The sequence below is a fragment of the Pipistrellus kuhlii genome, unplaced genomic scaffold, assembly GCF_014108245.1.
Source record: "Pipistrellus kuhlii isolate mPipKuh1 unplaced genomic scaffold, mPipKuh1.p scaffold_m20_p_13, whole genome shotgun sequence".
In the NCBI taxonomy this organism is placed as follows: domain Eukaryota; kingdom Metazoa; phylum Chordata; class Mammalia; order Chiroptera; family Vespertilionidae; genus Pipistrellus; species Pipistrellus kuhlii.
Window position 1 is genome coordinate 14,511,777 of NW_023425438.1, and position 19,593 is coordinate 14,531,369.

Sequence of the window (19,593 nt, forward strand, 5' to 3'; positions counted from 1 at the left end):
TTTATGTTAATTCCATGATAGGTCTTGTTTCCTTACAACCTAATTACCCTTGCACGAACTAACCCTGAGATTTATAAGACACAGAAACCCAAATCTGGATCCATAAAAATGACATCTGCTGCTTACCAGCAGCTTCTATCAATATTTATTCTTTTGGTTAGTGCTCGCTTTCTATATATGCCCCAAATTCATCTAGGTCCATTTTATGGAGAAAAGAAGAATTTTGTTTGAATCCTATTTAGAGTCCTTCATCTCCCAAATGTTTGTGTCAATTTGGTTAATAAAAAAAAGTGGTTGAAGCAAAAATATTAAACTATGTGTGGAAGTTAAGATCTAGTTAACACTTAGAAGGCCGCCCAGTTCTTTTTATGTTTAAAAGTTCCAATGGCTCTGTGTTCATGTATAAGGGTCATTCAAATAAATAAAAAAACAGAAAATGCTGATGCTCAAACGGACCTGAGAGCACACGATAGTTAAGATAACTCGGCAATGTGACACAGTTTGGGTCAGGTTTCAGGTACCATTCTTACAGGCTCATAGCTTAGGCCTCTTATTACGAGCACTATTCAGAACAGCAATAAGAGTTTTCTACTCAGTCCACTGGTATCTAATAGCAGCGACAACAGTAACAATAAACAAAACAAAGAGCCCTCAGCTTTTGATCAAATATCAGTAAGGGATATCACAGATTCATTATAAATTCATTCAAGAAGAGAGCTACACTTATAAACATCGTTAAAAGATCAGCTCACAGACCATTTCAAAGACGCTCAAGTCAACACGTTAGGAAACAGGACTTGGTTAGAAAAGCACTAACAGTGTTTGGTTTGCTCACATTACCTGAGGTGTAATTTGTTGCTGCATGCCCGATCTCATATTGATGCCCACAGGAGCATTTGCTGCAAACTGGTTCAAGATAGCTTGCCGATTCTGGTGTATCAGCTAGAGAAAAATAGGGAAAATGAGATATCGCATTTCTACATGAAAATACAGCATAGCCCTTAAAGGTGATACAAACATTTTATTGATTACTAACAAGTTTTAGTATTGCATGTTTAGTAAGATATTCTCCATGTTTATCTGCCAAAAGGCTGGTAATTCCTAACATAGTTCCCACCTACATTAAATTGGCAGAGCATTTAAAAATAGAATACACACATGCACATACAGGTATGCACACAGGTACATGTGTGTGTGTTATACTTTCAAAAGTTCTGCCATAAATGCTCTACCACTAAAATACACACACACACAGACACACAAAGGCATTTATCGCACTTTGAAAAAACATGTTAATACTTAGTTATTGCAGATAAGTGCAATGATGAAGAGAAAAGCTCTAGGTCATAAAATTACTGTGAGTAAAAACATAAGTATATAATTGGGCATATTCCACAAAGGTCTGGAAGATAAATGGAAAAGTTGATGGACTTCTCACTTTGAGGGTGTCTGTCTAATGGGTATGTATCTGGGGAAAATCCAACATGATTTCATTAGCTGAAGAGAATTATGTAAGGAACAAATGGTCTGAGAAAATGAACTATTTATTTAACTGGAAGAAGTAATTACTTTAGACCAGCAGTTCCCAAATTGGTGTTCTAAAAGAACATTGTTCTGCAGGATATTAATAGATGTGCCAGGAAAACAGCATGTTGTGCTGTATTAAGTATTGGGAATGATGGGTTACACAAGGTGAAACAGATTTCTTTACTGCAGTAATGCTATGGGTACATTGCGGGTCTCTAAGAAGGGGATAGACTATGCAACTTATTTATCACAAACCTTTTTTTTCTGATATATAGCCATTAACAATATCTCCCAGAACAGTGGCCAGCAAACTGCGGCTCGCAAGCCATATGAAGCTCTTTGGCCCCTTGAGTGTTCTAATGCTACTTCTTCAAAAATTCTGCGCATGGGCCACGAAGTTTCAATCGCATGTACGTGCACACCTGCACGTGGTATTTTGTGGAAGAGCCACACTCAAGGGGTCAAAGAGCCGCACGTGGCTCGCGAGCCGTGGTTTGCCGACCACTGGCCTAGAACCATCTTCTATGGAACACTAGTTTGGAAGATGCTATCTATATTCAGGCTTAGGGTTCCAGGTCACAGAACCCTAAGCCTGAATATGGTCAAAGAGCCGCACGTGGCTCATGAGCCGTGGTTTGCCTCAACTTTATCAGGTAACAAAACAAGCATCCTTGGAGTTTATACCTCCTTATAAACAATCTTAGCAGGGGAGGGGAACTTTTTTTTTTTGCCAAAGGCCATCTGGATGTTTAAAACATCATTCCTGGGCCATATAAAATTATCAACTTAAAACTTAGCCTGCTATATTTGGTCAGACATTTAATCAACTCACTCCTAGTGCCTTGGAAGGATCAGACCGAATGATTTTGTGGGCCTTATATGGCCCATGGGCTGGACGTTCCCCACCCTTGATCTAAAGCTTAAAGATCAAGTGTGGTGATGCATACATACAGACATCTATAGCAATGCAGACAGACCAATAACCAGCATAGGCATGAAGGCAGGGACCAAGTGCCAAGTGAGCTCAATGGGAGCTTCAAAAGGTTAACTTCAGGCAGAAAGAAGAGCAAGTGTAAGAAAACAGAGACGGCAGTGAGGATAGGCGAAAATATTAATAATACTTAGTGATGGAGAGAAGTAAAACTGCTAGGGGAATGAGAGCTGGGATTACAAATTTGTAGCTTTATATATCCTTTCAATTGTGAGATATGGTGACAATGAAATGGGTGGGGATGGAGGAAAGATGACTGAGAAGTTGTAAAAAAATAAAATAAATAAATAACCTTAGAAAAGAAATAGGCTATTTTTAGTAGAAGGAATTATTCTAAATAGCCGCAATCTATAAGCACTTTCTGTTAAAGAAAAATTGATTGATTTCTGCCCATAAAATAACTCGTGTTCATCTTCCCCTTCCCTTGACTGTGTGTACAACTGTGTTACTCTGACCTGGTACTTCTCTCTGATTACTAAAATGATACTCATTTTCCAGCAAGCAGATCAAGTTCTACTTCTTCCAAGGAAGTCTTCCCCAAAGATTCACCATCTACAATACTTTAACTCTTTGGAAATCTTAACTTTTGGAATTTGGGCATGAAAGAGGCTGGTAGTCCTTAAAGCTAGGGACACAAATTCAAAAGCCTATAAAGGACAGGTCAGCCGAAATAAATTTGGCTCAATGGATAGAGCGTTGGCCTGCAGACTGAAAGGTCTTGGGTTTGATTCCGGTCAAGGGCATTTACCTGGGTTGTGGGCACATCCCCAGTAGGGGGTGTGCAGGAGGCAGCTGATCGATGATTCTCTCTCATCGATATTTCTAAGTCTCTGTCCCTCTCCTTTCCTCTCAGTAAAAAAATCAATAAAAAAAAAAAAAAAGGACGGGTCAAAAGACTTGTTGTATTACAAAAGGAAATGTGGGGCTCCTGTGGAAGGATACATACTGAGCCTATACAGATAAAACACACACAAACATGTACATGTGTGCACATACACACACACAGCACAGGACAGCTGCCATTTTGTCTGCCTGAATGGACTTTTTTCAATGCCTTAGCAAGAAGTCCTCCTATAGTAACCTAAAAGGTGATTATCTGGCCTAGAGGTTTCAATCAGGGGTGATTCTGCCCCCACGGGGGACATCTGGCAATGCCTGAGACAGTTTTGGTTGTCACATCTTGGGGAGCATCCGGTGGGTAGAGGCCAGGGAGGCTGCTCAACACCCTTCACTGCATGAATGCCCCTCCCTGCTAACAAGAATCACCAAAACGTTAGTGTGCCAAGGGTGAGAATCCTGATACAGCCACTGCATAAATTCTTATAAGCCAAAGAGTTTTTGTTTTGTTCTTTAAGTTTATTTGAGCTAAACTGAGGATATACACTGGGGAATAAGATCTCAAGTGCTTACCCAAAAAACTTATTTTATTAAAGAAGCTTATTCTTTTATCAGGCAGTTTTTGCCAGAAATCTGGAGGTGAAATCTGCTCCTCTGTAGTTTCTGCTCTTTGACCTTAGTTCTATTTTCTGGTTGCTTCTATTCTCCATCTAACTATATAATAAAAGCCTAATATGCAAATTGTCTCCTTGACTGGGAGTTTGTTTTTGTTTTTTTTAATTGATTATGGTATCACATAATTGTCCTCATCCCCCATTCCCACCCCAAACCCCTCCCCACGTATGCCCCCAACCCCTTGTTGTCCGTGACCACTGGTTAGGTTATATGCATGCATACAAATCCTTTGGTTAAAATCAATCTATCTATCTATCTATCTATCTATCTATCTATCTATATAATTTTGTTTCTTATGTTTACTTTCTATATTTCAAAATTCTTAGTAGGTTGATGGTATTCTTTTTTTTCTATACTGATATAAATTTATTCACTTAAAAATATACAACCTGTCATATAATGGAATTTAAGACAGAAGAAAAGGTAGATATGTTCCACTTTAGTTCACCAATTTGATCCCAACTGAATTTACCTGTATAATTTTAAATAATTCATTTAAACCTTAATTTCTTGATTTTATCAGGTACTATTAATGCCAACACTGCCATTTACTCTCCTCTTCTTCCTTTATGACAGAATAGGATTTTATTCAGCTAATTATCCCAAATCACACATCTCCACGAGTTCTCTAAGTCAATCCTTGCCAGCAATTGGTTAAGGTGTACAAGTGATTTAGTTCTGGCTAGCCAAACATGTTAAGTCTTTTTTTGTTTTTCCTTTTTTGGGAGTGAGGGGTTGGGAAGTGGGGAAGAAGGGACTAGAGACTTCTGAAAGTTTCATGGTTTTTAAAGCAAGACTCATAGGGAAAAGATAGTTTTGTTTTCCCCTGCTAGCTAGTTTTGTTTGCATGTAGTATTTGTAACCATAGCAGCCATTCTTCCAGTTACCAAGGATGACAGGGTGAAAAGACAGAAAAAACCTGGGTGCTTGATAACACCCTTCCTTACCCTGGACATGTCTCTATTTTGAATCATCTCAATATTTAAGTAAAAATATATTTTTCTGTTTTACTACTCCGAGTTGAGCTTTCCTCTTTCTTTATTGCTGAGCTAAGCCTTGGCCAGACCTCCCTCACAGAGAAGACTGCAGGGAAGAGCCACTATGGACTGAGTGCCCCTCTGCTGAACAGAAGGACTTACAGCCCTGAACCCAAAGAATAGGTCTGGATATCGTGGCTCCTTAGGTAGCAGAGTCATTGTTTTACAGGGCAGTATATGTTTTTTCTTTTTGTGTGTAGAGGCTTAAAACATAATGTGCCCCAAACTCTGTGTTTCTCCAATTTGATGGATATTTATTTCACTCTTTTGGGCTACCAAGATATCCAAACTTTGGACATGATTCCATAATATTTAAAGGAAGCACAGAGGAGCGATGTTGACCTATTTGTGTCTTTATTTCAGATACATTCTTTGCATGACTACTCTCCTTATCAGCTGCTTTAGAGCAAATCAAAGCAAAAACAATTTTTTTTTCCCTGAGCTAAGTATGAATTATCATTTCATCTAGTCAGGAACCTGACCTAGATTGTTGAAATGGTCTTGCTCACTGAGCCTGTAACTATAGACAGGATTTACTGAACTCTACTCTGTGAAATGAGGAAATCAGCATACCTACACTTTCCTCTCCTCTTTTGGTTTAGCACTTGTCACTTACTGCTGTTAACTTTTGGGTAATTATATAGTAAATACCCTAAGCTGACTATAAGTTCTCAAAGTTGCCTGTGTCATTTTTTCTTTGTATTCCTCAAAATAGCTATCATAGTTCCCTAAAATATGTTTTATGAAAAATGCAAAGGAACTATTAAGTATTTCCTCTTCTTATGCTATCTTAAAATGAACAAGTTATAACAAGAAGTAGCTTATCTTTAACTTATTTTCAGAGCATATTACTATTCCTTTTCTTTGTTTTTCTTTTCTTCCTTCTCTCCCCTTAATTTCTCATTGAATCCTTTATTCCAACCCAAGATTTACAAAGTTATTCCTTTCTTTGTTATTCTACCATTAAAATTTTTCCTATCTTATCTCTCCCTTTCTCTTTCTCCCTATCTTTTTAAGTGAAATGAAAGTATATTATAGTATCTATACTTATTGAATATAATTTTATAATAGCCAGCATTTATTAAATGCGATAAGATGCCAAGTATTATGCTAAGAGCTTTACATGCATTATCTCATTAATGCACACAACCACCTATGAGGTAAAGGAATTAGTTACTAGAATCTTTTTATAAATGAGGACACAGAAGCTTTAAAAGGTTAAATAATTTGATTGTCCAACCACCTAAGTTAAGGTTAGCACTAGGATTTGAAACTAGAACTTACTCTTACCACCATTACATCATACTGACTTTCTAATTTATCTCCTTTTTCTTCCTTCCTGAATTAGTAAGGCTCCAGGAAATATCATTAAATAATTAAAAAAATGTGAAAAAATATACACATATGGTTTAAAAAATACAAAATACAGAAGGATTAATATGAAGAAAGAAAAATCTACAGCCCCAGTCCCACTTCTCAGAGATTATACTTTTACCATTTGCTTTATTTGGCTCCTGATGATTCTCTCTATGCCTGCTGCTCATACAGACTTAAATATTTATGCCACTATAACTACTCATTACCTGTCTTGAGAGAGATTTAACTCACCCACAACACCCAACACCCCAAAACTCTTCTCTCCTCATGCTCCTAATATAATAACACCACTCCAATTTCAAACAACATAAATAAACTTCACTATCTGCTTCAATAATCATAAATAGTATTTCCTGATATCCTATAAATTAAACTGTGTTTCTCTTTATTGATTTAATAATTGTATGATGTTCATCCTAATATTTTTTTAATCTCAAAAAAACAAGATTAACTGCTTTTAAATTGTAGGTCTCCAAGTACTTTGTTATGAGCCAGCAGTCTTTTAATTGAATGAATACGTCCCCCTTTCTTATCCTAGCAAACCACGGATGGTGTTTTTGAGTCTTTCATAACAGTCCTGGGAGTGAACTTAACACCTTTGTTGTAGCAACTGGGCTGTCTTATTATAAAGAGAGCACGTACCTTTGAAAAGTACCGCCTGCTAAACACGAGCACTCACCTGCTGTTGCCCCTGCAGTCGCTGTTGAAGTTGAAGTCGAAGTTGGTTGGGTGCAGCCGGAGGTCTGTTCAGAGTCTGCCGGGGCTGCATGCCCATGCCAGGTGAAAACGCGCCTCGGGGAGGTGTTACTTGAACAGGCATAGACCCCAGTGAAGGCTTTTGCCTGACCATGCCTTGGAAAGGGCTAGTGAGACTGGCAGTGGGTGAAGGAGAAGAATAAGGCTGGGAATAAAGGTTGGGTCTTTCTTCCATCATTAAAGGTGGTGTTGCTTGTTGTGGTGGAAATCTCTCTGATAATACATCCAATCCACCTCCCTGTTAGAAAATAAGCGAGGTTATTTTACACACATTTCTGGCAATAAGTGACATGTTTCTCTATGTAACTTTGGATTTGACAGCATCTCTAGAAAGTTTCATCATAATCTATTCATACTGAATTCATGAAGCTCTCCAGATGTTTATTACTTAAAGGAACTACCTCTGAAAGTTACTTTTGAAATGGAGTAATAGATTAATTGAGATGTTTAGATTTTTTTTTTTTAATTTTTTATTGTTGAAAGTACTACATGTTTCCTTTCCCCCATAACTGACATGTTTAAAATCTCAGTAAAGAAATGAAAATGCAGTTAAAATGAAGATCCTAAATCAATGAAATGAAGCAAAAAGGTTTAAAAAGAACTTCATTGCAAAGCTTAAGAATCAATAAACTTTATATTTACTAGGTTACTACAGATGTTGCTTACTAAAGGAGGGATGAGCCGAAACCGGTTTGGCTCAGTGGATAGAGCGTTGGCCTGCGGACTGAAGGGTCCCGGGTTCGATTCCGGTCAGGGGCATGTACCTTGGTTGCGGGCACATCCCCAGTAGGGGGTGTGCAAGAGGCAGCTGATCGATGATTCTCTCTCATCGATGTTTCTAACTCTCTATCCTTCTCTCGTTCTCTCTGTAAAAAATCAATAAAATATATTTAAAAAAATAAAAAATAAATAAAGGAGAGATGAGTCAGGCATTTTTCTATCTTAAATATAGAATTCATGTTTTTACCTTATTTGAAAAAATTCATAGTTCACCTAATAGAATGCTGTACCTAATAGAATGGGTTTTCCTACTTGTTTACTATTATTCATTCTAAGAAAAATAATTTAAATTGTGACCTATTGTGTGTAAAGAAGTGTATGTGTGTGTGTGTGTGTGTGTGTGTGTGTGTATGTAACTAAAAGGAGAATTTCAAGAAGCATAACTTCCTCTGGGCATTGAAATATGGAAAATATAGGTTGAAGACTAGCATAAATAAAGGATACATTAAGTCCTAAAATAAGAAGTGAGGTATGAATCTGTATTCTGTTCTAAGGAGAGCTTCTAAGATTGTTTCATAGTGAAAGACTAAAACTTTCTAAGACTATTATTACTACTACTATTTTGTGTAAAATCCCATTATTACCTATGATATATCTTGTTAACTTCCATAAGGGTAAATTATAAAACACAGTGAGAACAATACTGAAAAATCTTGCTTAAAAACCATTTTCTAGCCTCTCAGGGATGAATCATTTAAAGAATGCCAACTTTAGTACACACCTGAACAAGTTTGTCAATTCCCAGAGCTCTGTCTAATTCAGCCAACTCAGTTTCATCTTTGCCACTGAGGAAAGACACCAGCTGTTCGAGAAGCGCCTTCTCATCATTTCTTCCCTCTACTGTTGTTGGTGGACAGAGAAGCTCATCTAACTGTGAACTAATACACTGGCTGCAGAATTAAAGGATAGAGTTTAAAACTGTAGAGCAAACAATTATCCAATCTTAAGAAAGCAAATATAATATAAACATACATGCAAATCTAGTTCTAGAAAAATTTGATACACTTAATGTGCAGAAGTTTATGAACGTATTTTTTATTATTATGCCAATCACTGAACTTTGTCTCCATTTTTTCCATGTTAGCTTACAGAACTACACTAAAAATTAACCAAATAGTTAAGATAGGGAAAAAGAACTTTTAACAAAAATAGAAAATAAAAACCTCAGAAAAAAATAATTTAGCCTATATTAAAATGTGTTCTGCCCTGGCCGGTGTGACTCAGTTGGTTGGAGCACTGTCTGGTACACCAAAGCACTGGGTTCGATTCCTACTCAGGGCACATACCTAGGTTGTGGATTCCGTTTCAAGTCAAAACATATAGGAAGACAATCAATCAATGTTTCTTTATCACATTGATGTCTCTCTCTCCCTCTCCCTTCCCTCTGTCTAAAAATCCATAACTATGTCCCCAGGTGAGGATTGGAGGGAAAGATTTATTCATTCAATGGGTGCTATTAATTATTGATAACTGAACCACAATCAAAATAGCATTCATGGCATTACCTAACTTTCAAGGATGATTAGATCATATTGATAATATTACATGATTGCCATTTTAAAAAGAATTCAAACTAGAAAAATGAAACATGCTTGGTATTAAACAATAAAACAAATAGTTGATTACATGCAGGAAATATGTAATAAATATAATCCAAACCAATATCAAATGATGCACAAAAAATTAGAAAGATATAGAAAATAATACTAATATAATAATGTAATTATAGGGATTCTTCTTTGGAGAAGGTAAGTGGGAACACATTTCATGCATTCACAGTTAAGGCTTTAAACCACACTCAATACCATCTAGTCACCTTTTGGTTGCGATATATGAGATGTATTATTCTATGTTATGGAATAAAGCTACTTGTGTTGGTTAGAAATTAAATTCTAATCAAGAAGGACACTGAGTAGATATAGAAAGTATCTTCTCTCCTTACACCCTCTTGCTCTAAACAGAGAGAAAAACTAACTGAAAGCTCAAGAGTAACATAATTGTTGTACTGAGGCCGATCATAGGTCACAGAAACTTTATGGTAATCCATCAAAGCAAAGTTAAGAGATAAAAAACAAACCAACAGCTGCATACTGCATCAATCTCCTGGTAATTACAATATACTAGTCTTGCAGTCATGCAGTAAAATATCTATTTTACTCCATCTTCCCCATCCTTTTTTTAAAAATGATTATTATCAATCACTTCTGTCAACATCTAACAAAATACCAATGCACCCTGGAATACAGTTTGGGAAAAGTAGTACTTTGTTGTAGAAGTTGGTATCTAATACTTTACAAAATACAAAATATATTACTCACTCTTCTGGTTTGTTCTGATTCATAGCTGTCACTGTGTTATTTGTCCATGGAATCTGATCACCTGCTCCTGGTTGTCCAAACTGGTTATCAATTGCTTCCAATTCCAGCTCAGGTAATCCTGATTAAAAAAGCAAAGGTAAGAAGTCAGTGTCACAATGAAAGATAAAATGACAATTTTTCAGAAGTAATATATAGTACAATAGAGTGAGATTTCAATTATATAATATTACCTCAATGATACAGAGGTCACTTATTCAGAAACTTAAACTATCTAGAAGGTGGCCACATAATGAGAAATAACAAAGTGAGAAAAGGTCTGTGAATCAAAGAAAACCTGATGTTAAAAAGTTTGCACATAAGTTGATGTTACCATGGGAGAGTCATTCCAGACTATAGGAAAATTTTCAAAGATAATTATAACAATTTTGGTTAACTGATTTTTCAGTTTACAGCACATAGGAATACTAGTATATATAAGTAGGGACAGTGTTATTATCATGGTCTGAGAGCTGTAAGCAAAAGGTAAAATATACTGTATAAAAGGCACAAACTAAAGGGCATAGCCTCTAGGGTCATTCAATAAATGGACAATGCTCTATAGTTGTTAATCTGAATATATAATCCTATATAATTCCTATATAATAAAGAGATGATATGCAAATTGACCCTCATACCCTCACATCACAAGATGGCCTGCCCCCTCACATCATCACAAGATGGCTGCCACAAAGATGGCCACCCCGTGTCATCACAAGATGGCTGCTAAAGATGGACACCCCACGCCATCACAAAATGGCCACCCCCACATTGTCACATATGGTCAGCAGGGGAGGGAGACCAGGCCTACAGGGGAGGGCACTTGGGGAGAACCTGCCTACAGGGGAGGGCAGTTGGGGGGAACCAGCCCTACAGGGGAGGACAGCTGGAGGTGATCAGGTTGGCAAGGGAGCATGCTGGCAGGGGAGGTGTCAGTCATGCTGGCAGGGGAGCGGTTAAGGGGATATCAGGCTGGCAGGCCGTGTGGTTAGGGGGCAATCAGGCAGCCAGGCAGGTGAGTGGTTAGGGGCCAGCAGTCCTGGATTGTGAGAGGGATGTCCGAAGGGTCCCAGATTGGAGAGTGTGAAGGCTGGGCTAAGGTACTCCTCTCCCCCGTCCCCCAGTGCAGGAATTTTGGGCACCGGTTCTCTAGTATTATAGTATAATAATTGATGCTTATAATGACAAATGAAAAAAAGAGATTGTTTTGTAAAGGAAGAAAACAGTATATGCATTTTAGAAAGTTTTTGTGGGGGAATTTTTTTGAAAGCTTTGATTATTTATGAACCACTTATGTAGGAAAAACACTGTAAATAAACAAATTCTAGAAATTTAGGGACTGATAAATATATTATGGAATATATAATTATAATGTGCTGTTAAATGAAAAAAGAGAAAAGCATAATCCAACATATTATGTTCAGAATAATTCTAGTTTTACAAATTATTTCATATATTAACATAAAAGAATTCTGTTAGGCTCTTTATCCTCGGTAGATTTCAGGTAGTGAGATTAACAGTAACAGTTATTCTCTTTTAAGATTTCTAATGATTGCTTATAATTTATAAAATGAACGCATTAAATTATTATTAATATAAATATTAAATAATTAATCGTATGGGCTGAACTGTACTCCTTCCAAATTTATATGTTGAAGTTCTAACTCCCAGCACGCAGGTGTGAGTGTATTTAGAGATGATTAAGTTAAAATAGGGTCATTAGAGTGGGCTCTGTGACTGGTGTTCTTATAAGAAGAGGAGAATAAGACACAGACAGCACAGACAGAGGGACTACCAACCATGAGGACACTGCAAAAAGGCGGCTATCTGCAAGCCAGTGAGAGAGTCCTTAGAGAAAACCAAACTGTCCACACCCTAACTTTGGACTTCTAACTCCTGAACTGAGGGGAAATAAAGTTGTTTAAGCCACACAGTATGTGATACTCTGTTATGGCAGACCGCCAAGACTAATACAATTTTTTAAAAATCAAAGTATAGTTAAAAACTGATAGAGAAGAGGGTCGAGGTGACTTAAAAATCTTGGTAAACTTTCAGGAATTGTGTCATGACAACTAAAAGCTGCTGTAAGACTGAAATAAATGAGTCTTACAAACTGATCCTATCAGAAGAAAGTTAAGACAGGCCAGGAACCCAGGTAAATTTTGAAAGTGAGCTGGTCAGTTTCTTTTAATTTCCAAGTCACACAATGGAATTATCACCACTGTGTGTGTGTTTTTCAACTTCAAAATGAGATAGATGAAAATATCTGACAATCCTATCCTCATGAATTTGAAGTGTTATACACTTGAAGTGTTTCCTTTTTTTTTTTTTTGTACATGAAGTTTATAGCTCCTGTATTAATTATCAAAACTTAAAAACATCAGCTAGGTCCTTCAACAGAAGAATGGATAAATTATGGTTCATCTATTCAGTGGAATTTAATACAAGTGAAAAACGAGATGCTATCAGACCACAAAAAGACATGGAGAACATCACAAGTGTTTAATTAGGAGAATGCTAACATGCTAGAGTAGTAGTGAATTATTGCAACACAGTTGTCTCCTAAACAGGGCTCCATGGAAAATTCATTCTGTGGGGTAACATGTATTTCCTGAGAAAAGGAGTTCCAAAATCAAGAAAGAAATTAAGTGCAAGAAATTAAACTCATTTCTTTAACACGTCTTAAAACCTGTAATATGCATTGTGAAATCTTAATGAGGAATGATATATGTGCCAGGTAGCATTTGGTTCAGTATACTTTAGCACAAAATCTCGTTTTCCCAACTCTTAGGACTAGTGTTCAAGACACTTTGGGAAACAAAAGCTGACCCAATTACTATATTTCTGAAAGACCTGCTATGGAACGTTTTGGATAAAATTACAAAACTGCGTTCCTTAACATCAACTGTTCACCTTAACGTTAATTATAAAAAGATCTTATTATACTGTAATTTAAAATAAACAAGTTGGCTCAAGTGGTTGAGCATCATCCTATGCACCGAAAGGTTGCTGGTTCAATTCCAGGTCCGGGCACATGCCTGCGTTGTGGGTTTAGTCTCTACGGAAGGCATCCAATTGATGTTTCCCTCACACCGTGTGTCTGTCTCTCTCTTTCTTCCTCTCTCTAAGCTTGTCTTCGGGTGAGGATTAAAAAGTAAAATGAATGAATAAGTAATAAATAAATACACATGTTGAATGAAGGTCGTATCTCTAAATGTAACTATATTATTTACAGTGGCATTAATAAAAAGGTATTTCATTCTTGATGAACAAAAGCTCTGTGCAATAACAGTGACTCATTAAACATTGCAAATGAGGAGTCTGTCCCCCACACATACTATTCAGCCTGGGAGTGGGTCTGGCAGTGGAGGCCTGAAGTGAAGCTGGCAGGATCTCTGACTTGATGGTCACACTGCTGACCGCACCATCCATCCTCTCTGTCTCACATAAGCCTGGCAACGGGGCTGCCTTCTCCAGCGTGGGCAATAACTGATCAAACTGGTCAAGGTCAGCTGTAAACTAAGAATGGAAACCAAAGTTAGAGAAAGTATGTTCTAGAGACTTTCACCAGAAACAATGTAGAAAAAAAGTCGCTCCTTTAAACTCTATGAATTAAAGGTGGCTATGAAAGAAAGAAGAAAGAAGAAATAAATAGAAAGACTGAGACCGCATTGAAATTACATGACCTAACCATTCCACTGGAAAAAAAAATTTGAATGCTTATGATATTAATATACTGCAGGATACAAGATAATATACATATTGTACAATATTTACCTAACATATCTCTGTATAAGACTTATACATAGGAAAAAGATTGAACTGGAAAGAAGTGTTAAGAGTACTGTGATAGTTATCAACAATAGTTATCAAGGGTAATTTTTTTCTGCCATATTTTTAAAAAAATTTGTGAAATAAATTACTTAATGATGGAATAAAAATTTACATATATATTTACATTAATATTATTTGTCTTCTAGGATAGATAGGGAGTCCCATTACCTGCCTGAGGTTATGCAAAGAAGAAATTTGGTCTTTATTTCACTGTATTCTTCTTCTATGATTATTCTGAGACAAGTCATTAACATAAAATGCCTACCTATTTGTATTTCATTACTTAATTCAACTAAAACTTAAGAGCTCTAGATTGTCTAAATAGAACTATTTGTATGTATTTTTAAATGTCTGGCTTCTTTTACTTAACATTACATTTCTGACATCTTGCTGCATGTAGTATAGTACCCCATTGTATGAATGTGTCACAGTATATCCTTCTACTGTGATATATTTGGGGGTGTTTCCAGTTTGGGGCTAATACAAATAAAGCTATTGTGAACATTTTTGAATGTGTCTTTTGTTACTAATAATACTAACCATAAAGTAAAAAAATGACAACTGAACTACATTAAGATGAAGCACTTCATAAAAAATCACCAACAAGAAAAAGAAAAGGCAAGCCATGAAACAGAAGATTGCTGCAAATATAAAACTCACCTAAAGTACATAAAGCACATAAAGAACTCTTAAAAGTCATTAGGAAAAAGACAACATACTGGGTGAGACATCTGAGTAGGCAATCACAAAAGAAGAGATCTAAATGACTTGTACACATTTATTAGAGAAATTGAAACTATGAGACGCCACCACACAGTCCCAGAATGGCTAAAAAAAAAAAGAGACTGATAAGACCAAATATTAGTAAAAATATGGGACAACTAGAAGGAATTCTCACACACTAGGAAAACTGGACTTATCTACTACTGATGAGAACATTATTATCTTATATTTCTGCAAATCCAACTTTAGGTATGAACTGAGCAAAAATGTGTGTGCACATGCATCAAAGCAGGTGTACCAGGATTGTACACAATGGCGTTATTTAATACAGCTATTACTTTTAAAGTTAATTTTATAACTTTAAATTTTAATACAGTCATTTTTTAAACCTGTTTTCAGCTTAAAAAAATGACTTTTAGTTTAGCTGTACTAAAAAACATGAGAGAAAGCCCTATCCTCCAAAAGCATACAAATAACCAAAACAGTGTTATTACAATAGTAAACAGAGACAGCCCAGGCACTGTCTAACTCGGGCGACCGGGGGAGGTTGTAAGAGATGATGTCCGGGTTGGTTTGAGAAGATGGGCTCAGCAGACACAGAAAGGGGGCAAGGCAGAAGATGCTTAGAAGAGGAGCTTATCCCAGGAATGGCAAGGACTTCCATGTGCCTAGAGTATAATATGTCTGAGGGAGAGCGAGCTTTTTGTAAGATGAGAGAAGAAAATAAAGCCGGTTCAAGAAAAAGGACTTATGCATACTGATTTTGAATCTTGTCTCACAACAGAGTCTTATTGATAACCTGCTTTGTCAATATATTTTCAGCTATTTTATGGATGTCTATGTTCTGTGTAAATAATTTGTAAGCTCCTAAGAGGAAGGACCATATTTTCTGTTTTAAGTTCCTTCAGAGTCCACAGCAATTGTTCAATACAGGAAGCTGCCTGTTAATTTTTACCCGCCCTGTCCCAGTCTAAGCATAGAGGTATTGATTCTATAACAATATATGCAAAGATTTGTTGACATTTACTTCTGCTTATGGGCATGTTACATACCCTACTACCCAGAATATTAACCATACTCAACCCCTTATTCTGACAGGGGTTGAGTATGGTTAGAATTAGATGAGAAGAAAAACAGCCTTAGAAAATGTTTCACAAGAAATGAAACAGCAAAACAAGACAATATGGGCAGCCTCATCTACTTTTTCATTTCTCTCCCCTGTCATTTACATCAGAGTTTCCCAAACTCAGCTACACATCAGAGTTCTCTGGGAACTCCTTTAAAAAATAGATTTCTAGGTTCTGTATTCTCAGATAGTTATATTCAACAGCTAAGGCTGGGAGGAGAGAACAGGAAAGGTACTTTTTAAAATCTCCAAAGATGTGAACTCTTGAGTCTATAAAAAGAAGTATTTACTTTCTTAGAATGATGCCCTAATATTGTAGCCCTCCAAAGTTCCAACGAGAACTTCTGAAGGCACCCTATGATTTTTCAACCGTTGATACTAACCTTTGAACATATAGCCAATGGATAGGGCAAAACAAGCCTGAATCCAAGTCCGGTTTATGACTGGCGTAAAATAAATGAAAAGGAAAAAATAACTAGCAATGTTCATCCTACGAAGTGAGGTTTACCCACCTGGTTCTGGGATTCCAGTTTAATTTCCTCAGGGGCAGGTTTGGTCATTGGGGTTGGGTTTGTGTTACAAGGGTCCATCTGTTCTTTCTTTTCCACTTTCACCTTGACATCATCAAGGCTCAGGTTTGGAGTTGATCTCAAATCTTTCTCGTCTTTGTCTAAAAGGTAGCGCAGGAGCTGATGGTCTTTCGACTCTTTTTTCTTTGAAGCATCCATTTCTAGTTTTATGGCGTTCCCTGGCACCGGTCCAGCCGCTGACACAGAAGCAGACGCACTGTCCTTCTTATCAGGCTCCACAGACAAGGTGGTGATATCCGAGGGGCTCCCCTCCTGCAGGAGCCGGTGGAGAATTTTGTGCCTTTCTGTCAGTGAGCTGTGCGAGGAGGGGCAAGTCCCTCCTGAAGAGTTAGCAGAGGCAGAGTTGGAAGTGCCGGTGCAGGACAGTACCTCTTTGCAACTCGTGTCTATGTCAGCATGCCGTAACTGCTGCTCCGCGGTGGTTGTCAAAAGCTGCACTAGTTTGTGACTGGTCTGAGAGTATTTGTTGTCTCCATCGGACAGTCTGTCATTGTTATGCAGAAGCCCAGAATCCAGAGGTTTGCCATTGCCAGAGCTGTTGTCAGGCTGAATCATTTCGTTTAAAATGGATGCAATCTCTTTGTTATCTTTGGACTCAGTTTTTGCGGGCTGCATATTTAATCTGCTAGGTGAACTCTGTGAGCTTATCTGTCTGAGGACGGGAGGACTGGCTGAGAAGCCAACAGAGTTATTGGGTCCTTCACTCATACTCTGCAAAGGTGTTCCTGGGATGTTTGAATACGACCGGTTACTGTTATTACAGGCAGGACTTGCCGTGCCACCAGGGGAGCTTAATGTCGGGATATTCGGAGGAAAGGAATTGTTTGGCATCCTGGGCCTCGTTGCCAATCCAGAGCTAACTTGTCTCCTTGGAGACATGAACTGTGCGAGGGACATTCCTGTACCTTCCATAGGAGAGTTGTTGAGGTTTAGAGAGGGATTAGTGCTCTGGGAATTGGCCTGCCCCTGGTTTAAGGCAACACTGGCTACAATCTGATTTCCAGGTGAGCATCCAAAACTCCCTTGGCTGTTGCTAGAATTACTGTGACTGCTGCTATGGAGGTCTGAGCTCGGCTGGCGGTTTACTCTGGTGGGTACCATGTTGCTGTTGGATGGTGGTAATGAGGATGAGCGGGCCACCCCATGAGCTGGGGAGATAGTAGGATTGATGGAGGGATTTACTCGGGGAATTGACATTCCAGAATTAGTGTCATCTTGAGGAGAAAGACCACTGTGCTCCCTAGGGGAGAAAAGACATTATTATTCAAAACATCTTTATTAGTTTCCATTCAAATATTTTTGTGATGCATATTATAAAACAAGACCTTTCACTAAGGAAAAACAGTGCACTGTTATTATTACTGGGAAATATTAGCAGCACTTAATAGGAAGTAGAGCTGTAGGTCTTATAAAATTGATAATGGTTTCTGCTATATGAAAACCAAAATCTTTCTAGGCCTTGGAAAAAATATCCTATCTAATAAAAGAGTAATATGTAAATTGACTATCACTCCAATTCACAAGATGGCCGCCCCCATGTGGTCAAAGATGGCTGGCTCCATGTGGACCCAATACGGCTGCCACAAAATGGCTGGCAGGGAAGGGCAGTTGTGGACAATCAGGCCAGCAGGGGAGGGCAGTTAGGAGGGACCAGGCCTGCAGGGGAGAGCAGTCGGGGGGAACCAGGCCAGCAGGGGAGAGAAGTTAGGGGCAACCAAGCCAGCAGGAGAAGGCAGTTAGGGGTGGGGGGGGAAGAGGACCAGGCCTGCAGGGGAGTGCAGTTGGGTTGAACAGGCCTGCAGGGGAAGACAGTTAGGGGCAATCAGGCTGGTAGGGGAAGGCAGTTAGGGGTGACCAGGTTGGCGAGGGAGGGCAGTTAGGGGCAATTGGGCCAGCAGGGGAGCAGTTATGCATTGATCAGTCTGGCAGGGGAGTGGTTAGGGGGTGATCAGGCTGGCAGGCAGGAGTGGTTAGGGGCAATCATGCAGGCAAGCGGTTGGGAGCCAGCAGTCCTGGATTGTGAGAGGAATGTCTGACAGTTGTATATCCCTCGAGAGGTCTCCGGTTAGAGAGGGTGCAGGCTGGGCTGAGGGACCCTCCCCATCTCCCCCCCGCACGAATTTCATGCATGGGGTTCTCGTTTAATACATAGACTTTTTAAAGTTTAGTACAAATAATTAGCATTAAAATAAACCTTCCCACATCTCTGCATTTATTCATGACTCCCTTGTTAGTGCTTTTAAGTATTTCAACTCCAAAGAGGAAGACTGGGTAAGGAAAATACTGTGTCACTGATGTAAAAATTAAAAAGGGTGATATGCAGACATAGCAGATGTTTTGAAAGAGAAATCACAATATGAAAAAAAGAACTGTGTTAATTCTATTCACAAGCATAAATTAAACTAAAATTAGGAAAAAGCAGAATACTAAGTTCAGATTTTCATCGAGTTTTTTACTCAAATCCATAATTCTGACAACAGATTTGTGACTGGTATTACCATGTTCCAATAAGCAAATATATCAGATGAGGAAAAGATGAAGTGAGGGGAAATGTCCTTGTTTCTGTTTAATGCTAAATTTTAAATACGTAGCTGTAAATGTATGATTTTGAATAATTCATAGGGTAAAAGAATGGTCCCATGAATTTACCATGTATAATAATGTAAGACATGTTTAGAGAGGACAACAAATTAGGGACAATGATATTCAAAAATTTCAAGTTGATAGTTTAATGATTTGTAGTTGGAGAAACTATCAACTTGAACTCAGAAGCCATCAAAGTTTGCCCTAATGAAAAGCAAACATTTAAAAATAAAATAACAATATTAATAAACTCTCAAATCATTTATAAGACCACATATGGAAAGTTGCAAGTTTTTATCCACTTTTTTTATTTTTCCTCTAGAACACGTATTTTCAGCCTCACCTTGCCTGTCTCCCTTTTAAATAACAAAGCTATTGTTAGGTGACAAAACTATAAAACCCG

At 37.9% G+C, this 19,593-nt stretch overlaps 1 protein-coding gene across 10 annotated transcripts in view; it reads right to left on the reverse strand.

The window, feature by feature from the left end:
- Positions 1–19,593, reverse strand: part of NCOA1 (nuclear receptor coactivator 1) — a 99,784-nt gene that overhangs the window by 24,291 nt on the left and 55,900 nt on the right. For all 10 annotated transcript variants that reach the window (XM_045580647.1, XM_036435040.2, XM_045580650.1 and 7 more), the window contains 6 exons: positions 16,530–17,847; positions 13,673–13,853; positions 10,299–10,416; positions 8,702–8,870; positions 7,124–7,438; positions 841–942 (listed from right to left, as the gene is read on the reverse strand). In XM_045580647.1, the coding sequence (XP_045436603.1) occupies positions 841–942; positions 7,124–7,438; positions 8,702–8,870; positions 10,299–10,416; positions 13,673–13,853; positions 16,530–17,847 (2,203 nt within the window). The remainder of the gene's footprint in view (positions 1–840; positions 943–7,123; positions 7,439–8,701; positions 8,871–10,298; positions 10,417–13,672; positions 13,854–16,529; positions 17,848–19,593) is intronic.